This window comes from Mastigoproctus giganteus, chromosome 8 (assembly GCF_048544385.1).
Source record: "Mastigoproctus giganteus isolate SK-2022 chromosome 8, ASM4854438v1, whole genome shotgun sequence".
NCBI classification, from domain to species: Eukaryota; Metazoa; Arthropoda; class Arachnida; order Uropygi; family Thelyphonidae; genus Mastigoproctus; species Mastigoproctus giganteus.
Genome location: NC_143582.1, coordinates 176,819,327 through 176,834,826, shown reverse-complemented (window position 1 = coordinate 176,834,826; position 15,500 = coordinate 176,819,327). Strand labels below are relative to the sequence as shown.

Below are 15,500 nucleotides of genomic sequence, written 5' to 3'. Positions count from 1 at the left end.
GGAAATTTGCTCATATCCAGCCAGTTCCTAAAAAGGGTGACAAATCCCTCCCATCCAATTATCGTCCCATTGCAATTACTTCTACTCTTTCTAAAGTAATGGAGAAATCAATTAACCGCCAACTCTTAAACTACCTAGAAACTTTCCGTGCTGATCAACGATCGCCAGTATGGATTCCGTCAGTGTCGATCCACTGGTGATATTCTGGCTTATGTTACCCATTTATGGACTAATTCAATGGAAAGGTTCGGGTGAAACACAAGTAGTTGCTCTTGACATCTCAAAGGCTTTTGATCGTGTTTGGCATAAAGGTCTTCTAAACAAGCTTCCATCTTATGGTTTGCCAACTGTTTTTAGTAATTGGTTATCTAGTTTTCTCTCTGATCGCTCACTGAGGGTGATGGTAGATGGCTCTCTGTCTTCTAACTTCTCCACTAATGCCGGTGTCCCCCAAGGTTCAGTTCTTTCCCCCACTCTTTTCCTCTTGTATATCAATGACCTTCTTCCATTGACTGGAAATCCTATCCATAGTTTTGCCGATGATAGCACATTGCATTCAACTTTCCATTTTGAGAAACCTTGTCCAGCTCAATCAGCTTTAAGTTCTCGAAAATCTGCTGCCAATTCCTTAAATGCCGATCTTCAGGTAATTCTCCAGTGGGGCAAAGACAACTTAGTTGATTTCAACCCTTCTAAAACTCAATCTTGTCTTATATCTCGCAAAAAGGATTCTTCTGCTCCTATGCTTATCTTTAGTGACACTCCGATTTCTAGGCAAAATGATATATCTCTTTTGGGGATTACCCTGACTTCTAATCTCTCTTGGCACAAGCACATTACAAATATTGCTTCCTCTGCATCTAAAAAACTTGGTTTTCTCTTTCGCTCTCGGCGTTACTTTTCTCCCAAACAGCTGCTCACTCTGTATAAATCGCAAATCCGCCCTGCCATGGAATATTGTTCCCACATCTGGGGTGGTGCCCCCAAAACCTCTCTCAGGCTTCTTGATTCCATTCAGAAGAGGGCAGTTCGGTTAATTAATGATTCATCTCTAACAGAGTCTCTCCACTCGCTGTCTCATAGACGCACTGTTTCTGCTGCATGCCTCTTCTACAGATACTTCCATGGGCACTGTTCTTCTGAATTGGCTTCTATAATTCCCGCTCTCTCTTTCAAAACAGTCCGAACACGTGCCGCCACCAGCCAACATCCATTTACTGTCCAACTTCAAACCCACAGAACCAACTTTTCATCTTCCTCATTTATTCATTCAACTGCCGTTTTCTGGAACAACCTTCCTTCATACGTATTTCCTGAAAATTACAATCTACAGAAGTTCAAGTCCAATATCAACAAATATCTTCTTTCGTCTTCTCAACCTCCAACCCAAGCACGGTACTAAGTACTATAGGTTTAATACCTCTCGTGTTTGGGGTTCTCATAAAAAAAAAAAAAAAAAAAAGAACTGGATGCAGGGAATAACTTTGATATTATATACTTGGATCTTAGAAAGGCTTTTGATACTGTTGCACATGGAAGACTGCTACACAAATTGGAGCAGTGTGACATTGGAGGCAAATTGCTGCTATGGATAAAGGGATGGTTGAGTGGGAGAAGACAGAGAGTGGTAATCAATGGACACTGCTCATCGTGGACTAATGTTATTAGTTGAGTCCCTCAGGGCTCAGTGTTGGGTCCATTATTGTTTTCTGTATTTATAAATGATATTGATGATGGTATATCAAGCTTAATGTCCAAGTTTGCAGATGATACAAAGGTTGGCAGGGTGTCAAGGACACTACTGACACTACACTGCTGCAACAGGATCTGGAAAGGTTGAGCAGATGGGCTGAGAGGTGGCAAATGAAGTTTAACATTGACAAATGTAAAGTACTACACATGGGAAACAGCAACCCCAGAGCAACGTATCAACTCTGTGGTACTACACTGACAGTGGTAGAGAATGAAAGGGACTTGGGGGTGATTGTGCAGGCAGATATGAAGTTCTCTGAGCAGTGCAGATGGGCTGCAAGAGTAGCTCATGAAGTATTGTCAATGATATACAGGAATTTTTCCAGCAGGGATAAGGAGGTGATTATTCCATTGTACAAGGCAATGGTCAGGCCACACCTTGAGTACTGTATACAGGTCTGGAGGACTCATTTCAAGAAGGATGTAGAGCTGCTGGAACGAGTACAGAGAAGGGCAACAAGATTAGTGAATGGAACAAAGGGGTGCTCTTACGAAGAAAGGCTTAAGTTTTGCAAATTACAATGTCTGGAGACTAGGCACCAGCGAGGTGATCTGATAGAGGTGTATAAAGCCTTGAATGGTTTAAGCATGCTCAATGCTGATGGGATTCTTCCTCTAGCTCAGAAAAATCACCTGAGAGGGCATAAATTCAAATTGAAGAAAGACAGATGTAGGATAGACGTGCGGAAATTTGCCTTTAGCCAGCGGGTGGTTGGTTGGTGGAACAGACTGCCATCCCTTGTGGTGGAGGTTGATAGCCTAAATAAGTTTAAGGCTCAGCTGGACAGGTATTTTGAACGAACAGAGGGGTGAAGTGGAAGTGGGTTTTTTTTTTTTTTTTTGGCTGATGCTGCATAAGCTTGCTTTCTTGCATCAAATGCCTCTACTAATGCTAATGCTAAAGCATAGCTTCATGCGGTTTCTGCCAAATATCCACCCTCCTGTCCGCTCGAAATGGGACTCATTGGACTAGGAGACTCATCTCCAATCATCCAAGGTCAAATGCTGATGTTGTTTTGCCCAGTTGAGGTGTAGAATCCTGTGTCGTGGTGTTAGCAGTGGGACTCTGGTGGGTCGGCGGCTCCCATAACCTATTGCATCTAATGATCACCTGATGGTCTTGGTGGAGACGTTTCTGGCACCTACCTTGTTGAAGTCAGCAGTGATTTGTGGCTCTCTCTCTCTCTCTCTCTCTTTCTCCCTCCCTCCCTCCCTCCCTCCCCGGTTGGCTGAAACAATGCCAGACAGACATCGACGGCCATGTTCATCCACCACCTTTCTCTGCCCACAACTCTGTCCACGATAAGATGTTATTCTGGAAATGACATATTCCCGATATGCTCTTGATACTGTCGAATGGGGATAGTGCAGTTGCTGTACCACCTCCGCGATAGAATGACCCATGCCTTGGGCACCCACTATCAACCCTCTTTCAAAGTCGGTTAACTCATGACATTTATCCATACTGATATCAAATTATTATCTATATGAATGCAGTGATGCAGTGTACCTAAATACCTGGGAAGCAATGGGTTTGTCCACTTGCGAAGAGGGGTGACAGCATCATGTTGCCCAGGAATGAAATATCCCACGAATTCTGTCTTTTTAGTGTAGTATATAAGAAAAAGAAATGCAAGCATTAGTTTCAGAGTGATTCTCATATTTTAGTAGAATTAATGATAAAAACAATAATTATGTACATAATTTTGTAGGTGAAACTTGTTGTTCAGAGGTTTGCTGGTTATTCTAGTACAAGAAATAAATGCAAAGAACAGGTAAAGGTATGTTTTTTCTCTTTTTAAATATGCTAATATAAGGATGATAATTGTTTAGCTGTATTTATCAAACCTGTATAAGGGATTGCAAAAAATGCAGCAAAACTTAATAAAGAAAAAAATGGATAATCACTTTGAACATTCAGCTGATTTGACACTAAAATAAGAATACTACAGGCTTTGTAATTTTGGGCTCAATCGAAAACAGATAACTATTTCTGAGCAAGGAAATTGGGTATTTTCTACTCTCTTCCCTACCCTTCTCTGTTATGTATGTATGTATATATGTGACTCTTCATTTTTCATACATACTAGAGCAAAGATTGAATGGAGAAACTGATAGAAGTGTTTTTCGCAGTGCATCCACAATTTGATAGATAATGTAATGTTGAAATTAACAAAATACTTATCATTTTTATATCAATTTATCTCTATTCAGAAGAGCAATAATTTGTTGTACAGATAACTTGATTTTGTGAGGGACTTTTCTCCTTCCTTGTACATTAGCATTAGCAAAGGCACATGATGCAAGAAAGCAAGCTTATATAACATCAGCTAAAAAAACCCCTTATTTCACCCATCCACTCGCTCCAAATGTTTGTCAAGTTCTGCCTTGAATTATTTAAGCTATCAACTTCTACAATGACAGATGGAAGTTTGTTCCCGCAATCAACCACCCGCTGGCTAAAGACAAACTTCCGCACATCTATCCTACAACTGTCTTTCCTCAATTTGAATTTATGCCCTCTCAGGTGATTATTCTGAGCAAGAGGAAGAATCCCATCAGCATTGAGCATGCTTAAACCATTCAAGGCTTTATACACCTAAATCAGATCACCTCGTAGGTGCCTAGTCTCCAGACACCATAATTTGCAAAACTTAAGCTTTCTTCGTAAGAGCAACCCTTTGTTCCATTCAATAATCTTGTTGCCCTTCTCTGTACTCGTTCCAACAGCCCTACATCTTTTTTAAAATGAGGCCTCCAGAACTGTATACAGTACTCAAGGTGTAGCCTGACCATTGCCTTATACAAGGAGATAATTACATCCTTATTCCTGCTAGAAAAATTCCTGTATATCATTGACAAGACACCATGAGCTACTCTTGCAGACCGTCTGCACCGCTCAGAAAATTATTACGATATCATTTAGCTCACTGCCAGAGTTTAATTCACCTCTGGCATTCCCCTCCCTGAATAAATCCTCATGTGTGAATGTAGATGCAAAATATTCATTGTTTGTTAGCTACCTGAGCAGATCATCAACAGTTGAACCATCGACATTAAGTGGACCAATCTGATTGATGCCCTTCCTTCTAGAGCAGGCCGAGCAAGCTATAGCCTGCGAGCTGCCAGCGGTTCCGCCGCACATTTTTGTGCGGCCTGCTAGCTTTAATTGTATTTTCGAAAGTTTACTTATTTTATGCATTTTGCGACGCCTTTTTGAAAAATAAATTTGTATATGTAAACATTATAGAATTTGTCAACTTGTAAATTGTTTATCATCTCTGTATTGTTCAAATTGAGATATAATTTGAAATTGTGCGCCAACCAGAGTGAGCCAACGAGCACTTTTATAACGGTATAATTTGCGATTATAAACTAACTGCACGAAACTATGGTAACTGACAATGGGTGATGACTACAACAGCTTTGCTGCAGTGGCAGAGTAATAGGATAGGACTGCTGACCGGCCGCAGTTCCAATCTGTTTTCTCTGATGGTCATCCTGCAGTTAGTTTTCTTCGGTTATTCGGTTATAAGCTTGCTTTCTTGCATATGATGCAAGAAAGCAAGCTTATTCAGCATCAGCCAAAAAAAAAAAAAAAAACACACCACTCCCATTTCACCCCTCCGTTCGCTCGAAATACCTGTCCAGTTGAGCCTTAAATTTGTTTAGGCTATCAACTTCAACAACAAGTGATGGAAGTCGGTTCCACCAACCAACCACCCGCTTGGCCAAAGGCAAATTTCCGCACATCTATCCGACATCCGTCCTTCCTCAATTTGAATTTATGCCCTCTGAGCTGATTATTCTGAGCAAGATGAAGAATCACATTGGCATTGAGCATGCTCAAACCATTCGAAGCCTTATACACCTCTATCAGATCACCTCACCGGTGCCTAGTCTCCAGACTCTGTAATTTGCAAAACTTAAGCAGCCTTTCTTCGTAAGAGCAACCCTTTGTTCCATTCACTAATCTTGTTGCCCTTCTCTGTACCCGTTCCAGCAGCTCTACATCCTTCTTGAAATGAGGCCTCCAGACCTGTATACAGTACTCAAAATGTGGCCTAACCATTGCCTTATACAAGGGAATAATCACCTCCTTATCCCTGCTAGAAAAATTCTTGTATATCATTGACAAGACACCATGAGCTACTCTTGCAGCTCGTCTGCACTGCTCAGAGAACTTCATATCTGCCTGCACAATTACCCCCAGGTCCTTTTCATTCTCCACCACTGTCAGTGTAGTACTGCAGAGTTGATACGTTGCTCTGGGGTTACTGTTTCCCATATGTAGTACTTTACATTTGCTCATCAGAGGTGGCAAATGAAGTTTAACATTGTCAAGTTTAACATTTGTCAATGTTAAACTTCATTTGCCACCTCTCAGCCCATCTGTTCAACCTTTCCAGATCCTGTTGCAGCAGCATAGCGTCAGTGGTGTCCTTAACAACCCTGCCAACCTTTGTATCAGCTGCAAACTTGGACATTAAACTTGATATCCCATCATCAATATCATTCATAAACACCGAAAACAACAACGGACCCAACACTGAACCCTGAGGAACTCCACTAATAACATTAGTCCACGTTGAGCAGTGTCCATTGATTACCACTCTCTGTCTTCTGCCACTCAACCATCCCCTTATCCATAGCAGCAATTTGCCTCCAATGCCACACTGCTCCAATTTGTGCAGCAGTCTTCCATGTGCAACAGTATCAAAAGCCTTTCTAAGATCCAAATATATAATATCAAAGTTATTCCCTGCATCCAGTTCTTTTGTGACTACATCATAGTATCCAATCAAATTGGTCAGGTAAGACCTGCCCTTAACAAAACCATGCTGCGTCTGAGCTATAACTGAATTCTTGTCTAGATGATCCTGCAGTGCTTCTTTAACCAGTGCCTCCATTAATTTACCTGGAACAGAAGTTAAACTAACAGGTCTATAATTACTTGTGTCAGCCTTTGATCCTCCTTTGTGAATTGGGGTTACATTTGCACATCTCCAGTCTATGGGTACCTCCCCTGAGTCCAAAGAAGCTCTCATAATTATGGCTAGGGGTTTGCTTACTTCCTTTGCTGCCTCCTTTAATATAACTGGATAGATCCCATCCACCCCAGGTGCCTTTTTTATGTTTATCCTCAACAATCTCTCCTCCACTTTCCTCTCAGTTATTACAAAATCATCCAGCTCACTGCCAGTGTTTACTTTACCTACATCATTCTCCTTCCTGAATAACTCCTCATGCGTGAATGTAGATGCAAAATACTCGTTTAGATTGTTAGCCACCTGATCAGGATCCTCAACTGTTGAACCATCAATATCCAGTGGACCAATCTGATTCATCCCTTTCCTTCTTGAGTTTAAATAGGTAAAGAACTCTTTTCTGTTTTTCTTTGCATCCTTTGCCAAGGATGTTTCGTAGTCTGCCTTTGCCTGCCTAATCTCCTTTGTGACTTGGTTACAGACCAACTTATATCTATCATAGGCTTCCATGTCACCCATTAATTTGTATGTATCCTATGCATTTTTCTTCTCTGCCACATGTCTCATTAGTTCATCTGACAACCATTTAGGTCTAAACCTTGAACAATATTTCTTAGTTGGTATGTAAAGCCTGGTAGCCTCCAAGATTAGTTCCTTGAATGCTTCCCATTTTGAGTTTGCTGTTGGTAACATCATCAGTTGGTCCCACTGTATAGAATTTAAATACTGTCTCAGACCATCATAGTCGCCTTTATGAAAACAAAAACCCTTCCCTTTACCTCTGATGGTAGTTACCTCCTTGAGTAAATCCCATTTCAACACACTGTGATCACTACCACCTAGTGGTTCATTTATCTGCAGATTCTTAATGCATGAAGAATCACTACTGATAATCAGATCAAGAGTATTACTCCCTCTTGTTGCCTCACGAACATGCTGATGTAGAAAACAATCATCCAATAAATCCACAAAAGCCTTGCTAGTGTGCGAGTGACCAACCCACAAATTCCAGTCAATATCTGGAAAATTAAAATCCCCCATTATAAGACTCTCTGATTTACTGGCCCACTCTATTTCCCTGTACAATATCTTATTATACTCATCAGAGTCATTAGGCCTATAGCACACTCCTACTCTCAATTTTGATTTCCGTATGCTTATTTGATTTCCGTATACTTTATTGGATGATTGTTTTCTACATCAGCATGTTCGTGAGGCAACAAGAGGGAGCAATACTCTTGATCTGATTATCAGTAGTGATTCTTCATGCATTAAGAATCTGCAGATAAATGAACCACTAGGTGGTAGTGATCACAGTGTGTTGAAGTGGGATTTACTCAAGGAGGTAACTACCATCAGAGGTAAAGGGAAGGGTTTTTGTTTTCATAAAGGCGACTATGATGGTCTGAGACAGTATTTAAATTCTATACAGTGGGACCAACTGATGATGTTACCAACAGCAAACTCAAAATGGGAAGCATTCAAGGAACTAATCTTGGAGGCTACCAGGCTTTACATACCAACTAAGAAATATTGTTCAAGGTTTAGACCTAAATGGTTGTCAGATGAACTAATGAGACATGTGGCAGAGAAGAAAAATGCATAGGATACATACAAATTAATGGGTGACATGGAAGCCTATGATAGATATAAGTTGGTCTGTAACCAAGTCACAAAGGAGATTAGGCAGGCAAAGGCAGACTACGAAACATCCTTGGCAAAGGATGCAAAGAAAAACAGAAAAGAGTTCTTTACCTATTTAAACTCAAGAAGGAAAGGGATGAATCAGATTGGTCCACTGGATATTGATGGTTCAACAGTTGAGGATCCTGATGAGGTGGCTAACAATCTAAACGAGTATTTTGCATCTACATTCACGCATGAGGAGTTATTCAGGAAGGAGAATGATGTAGGTAAAGTAAACATTGGCAGTGAGCTGGATGATTTTGTAATAACTGAGAGGAAAGTGGAGGAGAGATTGTTGAGGATAAACATAAAAAAGGCACCTGGGTTGGATGGGATCTATCCAGTTATATTAAAGGAGGCAGCAAAGGAAGTAAGCAAACCCCTAGCCATAATTATGAGAGCTTCTTTGGACTCAGGGGAGGTACCCATAGACTGGAGATGTGCAAATGTAACCCCAATTCACAAAGGAGGATCAAAGGCTGACACAAGTAATTATAGACCTGTTAGTTTAACTTCTGTTCCAGGTAAATTAATGGAGGCACTGGTTAAAGAAGCACTGCAGGATCATCTAGACAAGAATTCAGTTATAGCTCAGACGCAGCATGGTTTTGTTAAGGGCAGGTCTTACCTGACCAATTTGATTGGATACTATGATGTAGTCACAAAAGAACTGGATGCAGGGAATAACTTTGATATTATATATTTGGATCTTAGAAAGGCTTTTGATACTGTTGCACATGGAAGACTGCTGCACAAATTGGAGCAGTGTGGCATTGGAGGCAAATTGCTGCTATGGATAAGGGGATGGTTGAGTGGCAGAAGACAGAGAGTGGTAATCAATGGACACTGCTCAACGTGGACTAATGTTATTAGTGGAGTTCCTCAGGGTTCAGTGTTGGGTCCGTTGTTGTTTTCGGTGTTTATGAATGATATTGATGATGGGATATCAAGTTTAATGTCCAAGTTTGCAGCTGATACAAAGGTTGGCAGGGTTGTTAAGGACACCACTGACGCTATGCTGCTGCAACAGGATCTGGAAAGGTTGAACAGATGGGCTGAGAGGTGGCAAATGAAGTTTAACATTGACAAATGTTAAACTTGACAATGTTAAACTTCATTTGCCACCTCTGATGAGCAAATGTAAAGTACTACATATGGGAAACAGTAACCCCAGAGCAACGTATCAACTCTGCGGTACTACACTGACAGTGGTGGAGAATGAAAAGGACCTGGGGGTAATTGTGCAGGCAGATATGAAGTTCTCTGAGCAGTGCAGACGAGCTGCAAGAGTAGCTCATGGTGTCTTGTCAATGATATACAGGAATTTTTCTAGCAGGGATAAGGAGGTGATTATTCCCTTGTATAAGGCAATGGTTAGGCCACATCTTGAGTACTGTATACAGGTCTGGAGGCCTCATTTCAAGAAGGATGTAGAGCTGCTGGAACGGGTACAGAGAAGGGCAACAAGATTAGTGAATGGAACAAAGGGTTGCTCTTACGAAGAAAGGCTTAAGTTTTGCAAATTACAGAGTCTGGAGACTAGGTACCGGTGAGGTGATCTGATAGAGGTGTATAAGGCTTTGAATGGTTTGAGCATGCTCAATGCCAATGTGATTCTTCATCTTGCTCAGAATAATCAGCTCAGAGGGCATAAATTCAAATTGAGGAAGGACGGATGTCGGATAGATGTGCGGAAATTTGCCTTTGGCCAAGCGGGTGGTTGGTTGGTGGAACCGACTTCCATCACTTGTTGTTGAAGTTGATAGCCTAAACAAATTTAAGGCTCAACTGGACAGGTATTTCGAGCGAACGGAGGGGTGAAATGGGAGTGGTGTGTTTTTTTTTTTTTTTTTTTTTGGCTGATGCTGAATAAGCTTGCTTTCTTGCATCATATGCCTATGCTAATGCTAATTGTTTCAGCCAACTGGAGAGTGACAGTGCCACAAACCACTGCCGACATCAACAAGGGAGGTGCCAGAAACGTCTCCACCAAGACCATCAGGCAATTATTAGATGGAATAGGTTATGGGAGCTGCTGACCCACCAGAGTCCCATTGCTTACACCCCAACACATCACTCTACGCCTCAATTGGGGGAAAGAACATTGGCACTGGACCTTGGATGATTGGAGACGGGTGTCCTGGTTCGATGAGTCCCGTTTTCAGACAGCTATGCACCTGTCATGTCAACAAGGAACTATTCAGGAAGGTTGATGGTTGGTAATGGTCTGGGGCATGTTCAACTGGCACACATTGGGACCTCTGGTACGTCTAGATGCATCTCTGAATGGTCCAGGTTACATGTCCATCCTTGCAGACCATCTTCATCCCTTTATTGTCATCGTGCACCCACATCGCAATGGACTCTTCCAGCAGGACAATGCGCCTCCCCACAGAGCCATGGTGACTAGAACATGGTTCAAAGAGCATTCTGTAGGTTTTACCACCATGGAATGGCCTCCCCGTTCACTGGATGAACCCCGTGGAATGGTCCATTCGAGCTTTGGATCCTCTACCCAGGAATGTGACGGAATTATGTACTTGTTTGTACTCTGGCATGACCACCAGGTCAGTGGAGTTTACAATATATTAATCAGTTCAAATGTTTATTGTATTTAGTAGTCACATGCTTGAACTTCAGTCCACTCCAAGAGCATGTGCCACTGCACTTGTGCTCATAACTACTCAGCTATGCCAGGCCTATATGGAGAGTGGTGCAGCAAGCATTGATGGAAATACCTGTAGAACGCTCTCATGAACTAGTGGACTCAATGCCTTGCCATGTGACTGCCCTTGTCCTGGCGAAAGATGGGCCTATCTGTTACTAGATAGGTATCCCATGATTTCTGTCCACTCAGTGTATAATCTTTTTTTTTTTTCCTAATATTGATCTACTTCCACTATCAGAAGGCCCCAAGTGCCAAGCGATAGTGACCTAGCAATCTTTTGTGCCATATATAGAGTGCACTTTTTCAGCGATTAAGTTATATTTAATTTCGAGCGTTTCTTCCTATTTTACTCAAGTTATTCTTGACTTAAAAGCTTTCAAGTAAGAATCCAGAAAGGAAATTCTTCACCTTTCTTTCCTTATATATATATATATACACTTAACTTATTTATATATTATTACTTTTTATAATTAATTTTGGTACTACTTGGGAGCATCAGGTTTGTAGTGACCCCAACCAACCTGCTAGTTATATAAAAATCTAGCCCTGGTATGGATAGCCTAATATAGATAAATATAAATATAAAAACAACAAAATTAATGTAAAATTTAAAGAAGATTAGAGACGTTTAGAGACAATTGTAGAATAATGGAGAAAATTCTAGAAAATTATAGAATACTGGAGAAAATTAGCGAAAATTAACATTCTCCCTCATGGCCATACCTCTGCTACTTTCCTCAGGGGCTTTGAGCAAACGTATAGCTATACCAGAAGAATGTATTATATATACCTGTTTCTGTAATCTCTATACCAGTTTTGCTAGGTTAACTTTAGGTAATTAGTTGGTGAATAATTTGGAATAAGAGAATAATTTTTTGAATATATGTGCTTAATTTTTAAATAAACAGGGTGGTTTACGTATATGACAGCAAACTGTGATAGGAGATTCAAAGCCCCAAAATTTTCTACAATTTTCTCTAAATGTCTCTAATCTTTAAATTTAACATTAATTTTTTTCTTTTTATATTTATGTGTATCTATGTTATATTAGGCTATCCATACTAGGGCTAGATTTATATATAACTAGCGGGTTGGTTGGGGTCACTACAAACCTGATGCTCCCAAGTAGTACGAAAATTAATTATAAAATGTAATAATATATAAATACCCATGTACATATAATGTCTAATTGTCACTATACAATAGCATTAATGTAGCACCTAATACCCTCATTTATGCTATTTAAAAATTTAATATTTAAATCTAATTGTCATCAGACATAATTCCAATATATATATATATTTATATAATCCGTACTAACACAACTAACTTTCTCAACTGCTTGATCTGGTGGCACAGCTCCTGCCTCTACATGGTGTGGCCTGTAATCTGGGAAAAGGAAGTCACTCTCCCATGGCTAAAAGGAGCAATGATGGATTTAAATAATTTTCCACCTTTAGAGCCATCAAGCTCAAGGTCAGAAATGTCCAATGAAAATGATGCTAACCAACCTAAAAGGTTTTGAAGAGAGGTACAGTGTCCTGACCTCCCTAACTGTCTGGTGATATACTCTCTGTCTACTCAGCCTGTGGGCAAGTTATCACCATTTATGATCCAAAAATATTTGGAATCTGTTATGGGATCACCTAAAATGGTAAAGAGACTACAATTAGGAGACCTGGTCAAAACAGCCACATCCAAACATTGAGTGGCTATTAAAGACAAAAACATGGGACCAAAAAGAATGATGGAAATCTCATTCCATCTCGATCCGTCATCGTAACTTTCAGCACTCCTGATTTGCCATCCTCATTAAAAGCTGGCTATTTAAACTTCCAAATTCGGCCCTGCACCTGAATCCTCTTTGCTGTTTTTAAATACCAGAAATATGGACACTCACAGCAGGCATGCAGAGGTGATGCCATCTGTCCTAAATGTGGATCAAAAGATTGCTCAGCCTCAACTCCCGTTATATGAGCTTTACGAGCTTACTCCCGTTTTATGTTGCCTTTTTGCACTTTCTTATTCCACTAGTTTATGATTCTGCTTGGAAATTTGCTCATATCCAGCCAGCTCCTGAAAAGGCTGACAAATCCTTCCCATCTAATTATTGTCCCATTGCACTTACTTCTATTCTTTCTAAAGTAATGGAGAAATCCATTGACTGTCGACTCCTAAATTAACTTGTTCCATCTGGTTAATGTTTCTAATATGATTCTGTCAGTGTTGATCCACTGGTGATATATTGCCTTGTGTTACTCATCTTTGGACAAATTCTATGGAAACGTTTGGTGAAATTGAAGCAGTTGCTCTTGATATTTAAAAGGCTTTTGATCATGTTTTGGCATACATGTCTTCCAAGTAAGCTTCTACCGTATGGATTGCCCCTTTTTTTTTTTTTTTTTTTTGGAATTAGGTATCCAGGTTTCTCTCTGATCACTCATTACAGGTGTTGATAGGTGGCTCTCTGTCTTCTAACTTCTCCATTAATGCTGGTGTTCTTCAAGATTCAGTTCTTTCTCCCATCCTTTTTCTCTGGTATATTAAAGACCTTCTTTCTTTGACTGTAAATGCTATCCATGGTTTTCTTGATGATAGAGCATTGCATTTCACCTTTCAGTTTCAGAAACCCCACCCTGCACAAATACCTTAAACTTCATGAATATCCACTACTAGTTCTTTAAATGTTCATCTCCAGGTACGAAGATAGGTACGAAAGTAATGGCTCCTAATTTTTTTCTTTCAAATGTGGTGCTATAGATCATTTTTCGTGTTAATGAGTGGTCACTAGAGGTCTCTAGTTTTACCATACTGAGTTACGCTGTGATTGGCCTCGTGGATAGTTCAAAATGGTGGATGTTACAGATATATGTATCAAGCAAGCAAAGAGTGGTTATTGAATTTCTTACCAAAGAAGAAGTAGCACCTATCGGAACCCATACTCATCTCAAAAATGCTTATGATGACAATACTGTAGATGTGAGTAGAGTTAGATATTGGGTAAGACACTTTAAGAGCAGAAAAAGTGAGATTGTTGACAAGCCCCGAAGTGGCCAGCCAGTAATGTCAGTGACAACAGATGGGGTGGTGGAGTCATGCTTCTTATCAAAAGTAGCCTGAACGCGACGAAAGCTTTCCCAGATTCAGATGTTTCACATCTTAGTATAGAATCTGTATGATGTGTGATAGTTGGAAGCAAAGGTATAATGAGAGTGAGAGTAATTTACAGGCCAGGTGATTGTGAAGATTATGATGAGAGCCTCTACATGCAAATGGATTTGCAGAAAGCGTGAATGTCTTATTATGGATGATTTTAATTTGCTTCTAATTGATTGGAGTAAATGGGAAGGAAACTCCACACGGGAGACAATTTTTAAATCAACTAGATGATTGCTATTTGTATAAAACATGTCATGGAAAGTACTAGGGAAAACAGTACTCTAAACTTCATCATCACCCGTGAATTAGATGACATAATAGGGCTGTTAGTACAGGAACCAGTAGCAGGAAGTGAACACAGAGTTCTATGGTGGACAATGAAGAGAGAGAGAGAGAGAGAGAGAGAGAGAGGTAGCAGTAGTTAAAGGCAAAGGAATGGATTATAATTTCAGGAAAGGAAAGTACGACGGTTTAAGATGCTACATGGCCTCTATTAACTGGGTAGATATCTCACAGAGAGCGAATACAATTGGATTATGGGATACCTTTAAAACATTAATCACAGAAGCCTTGAATGCTTATATACCATTAAAAAAAATACTCTGAGGAGGATTCCAAGTTGGATGAATAATGAAGTTGCCAGATTACTTGAGAAGAAAAAGACCGCATGGAAGTTACAGAGCAATAAAAAGTACTGAAGCCTATAACAGCTACAAATTGATCTGTAATAGTGCCATAGAAATGGTTAGGCTGGCAAAGAAGTTGGGGGGGGGGGGTTAAGGGATTCTTTATATATATAAATGCAAAGAAGAGAAGGACAGACCAGATTGGACTCTTATGTAATGGACGTGAGATAGTATTAGATACCCCCAGCTGAAGTTGCAGATGAACTCAACAGTTACTTTGCATCGATATTTACAGTCGAAAAACCCTTTATTTACATCAATGAGAAATTATGGAAGTGAAGTTGAAAATAATGTATTAATGATGTTGATTTAATGAAATGTTTATTTAATGAAAAAACTTTCAAGCCTACAGGCTGGTAAGGCTCCTGTGGTTGATGGCATTTACCCTATAATCTTAAGGGAGGTAGCAAGCGAGTGCACTGAACCACTGAGCCTAATTATGAGAGCATCACTGGACTTGGGAGTGATTCCGCTGGATTGGAAAAGTGCTAATGTATCTCCAACACATAAGGATGGTTATAAGAGTGAAGTGGGAAATTACCGGCTGATCAGTTTAACTTC

At 40.2% G+C, this 15,500-nt stretch overlaps 1 protein-coding gene across 5 annotated transcripts in view; it reads left to right on the top strand.

Moving 5' to 3' along the window:
- in (inturned planar cell polarity protein) overlaps positions 1–15,500 on the top strand; it is a 349,766-nt gene that overhangs the window by 86,417 nt on the left and 247,849 nt on the right. For 3 of the 5 annotated variants that reach the window (XM_090379922.1, XM_090379919.1, XM_090379924.1), the window contains exon 4: positions 3,465–3,533. In XM_090379922.1, coding sequence (XP_090236048.1) covers positions 3,465–3,533 — 69 coding nt within the window. The remainder of the gene's footprint in view (positions 1–3,464; positions 3,534–15,500) is intronic. The other 2 variants (XM_090379923.1, XM_090379921.1) reach the window with 1 other exon arrangement.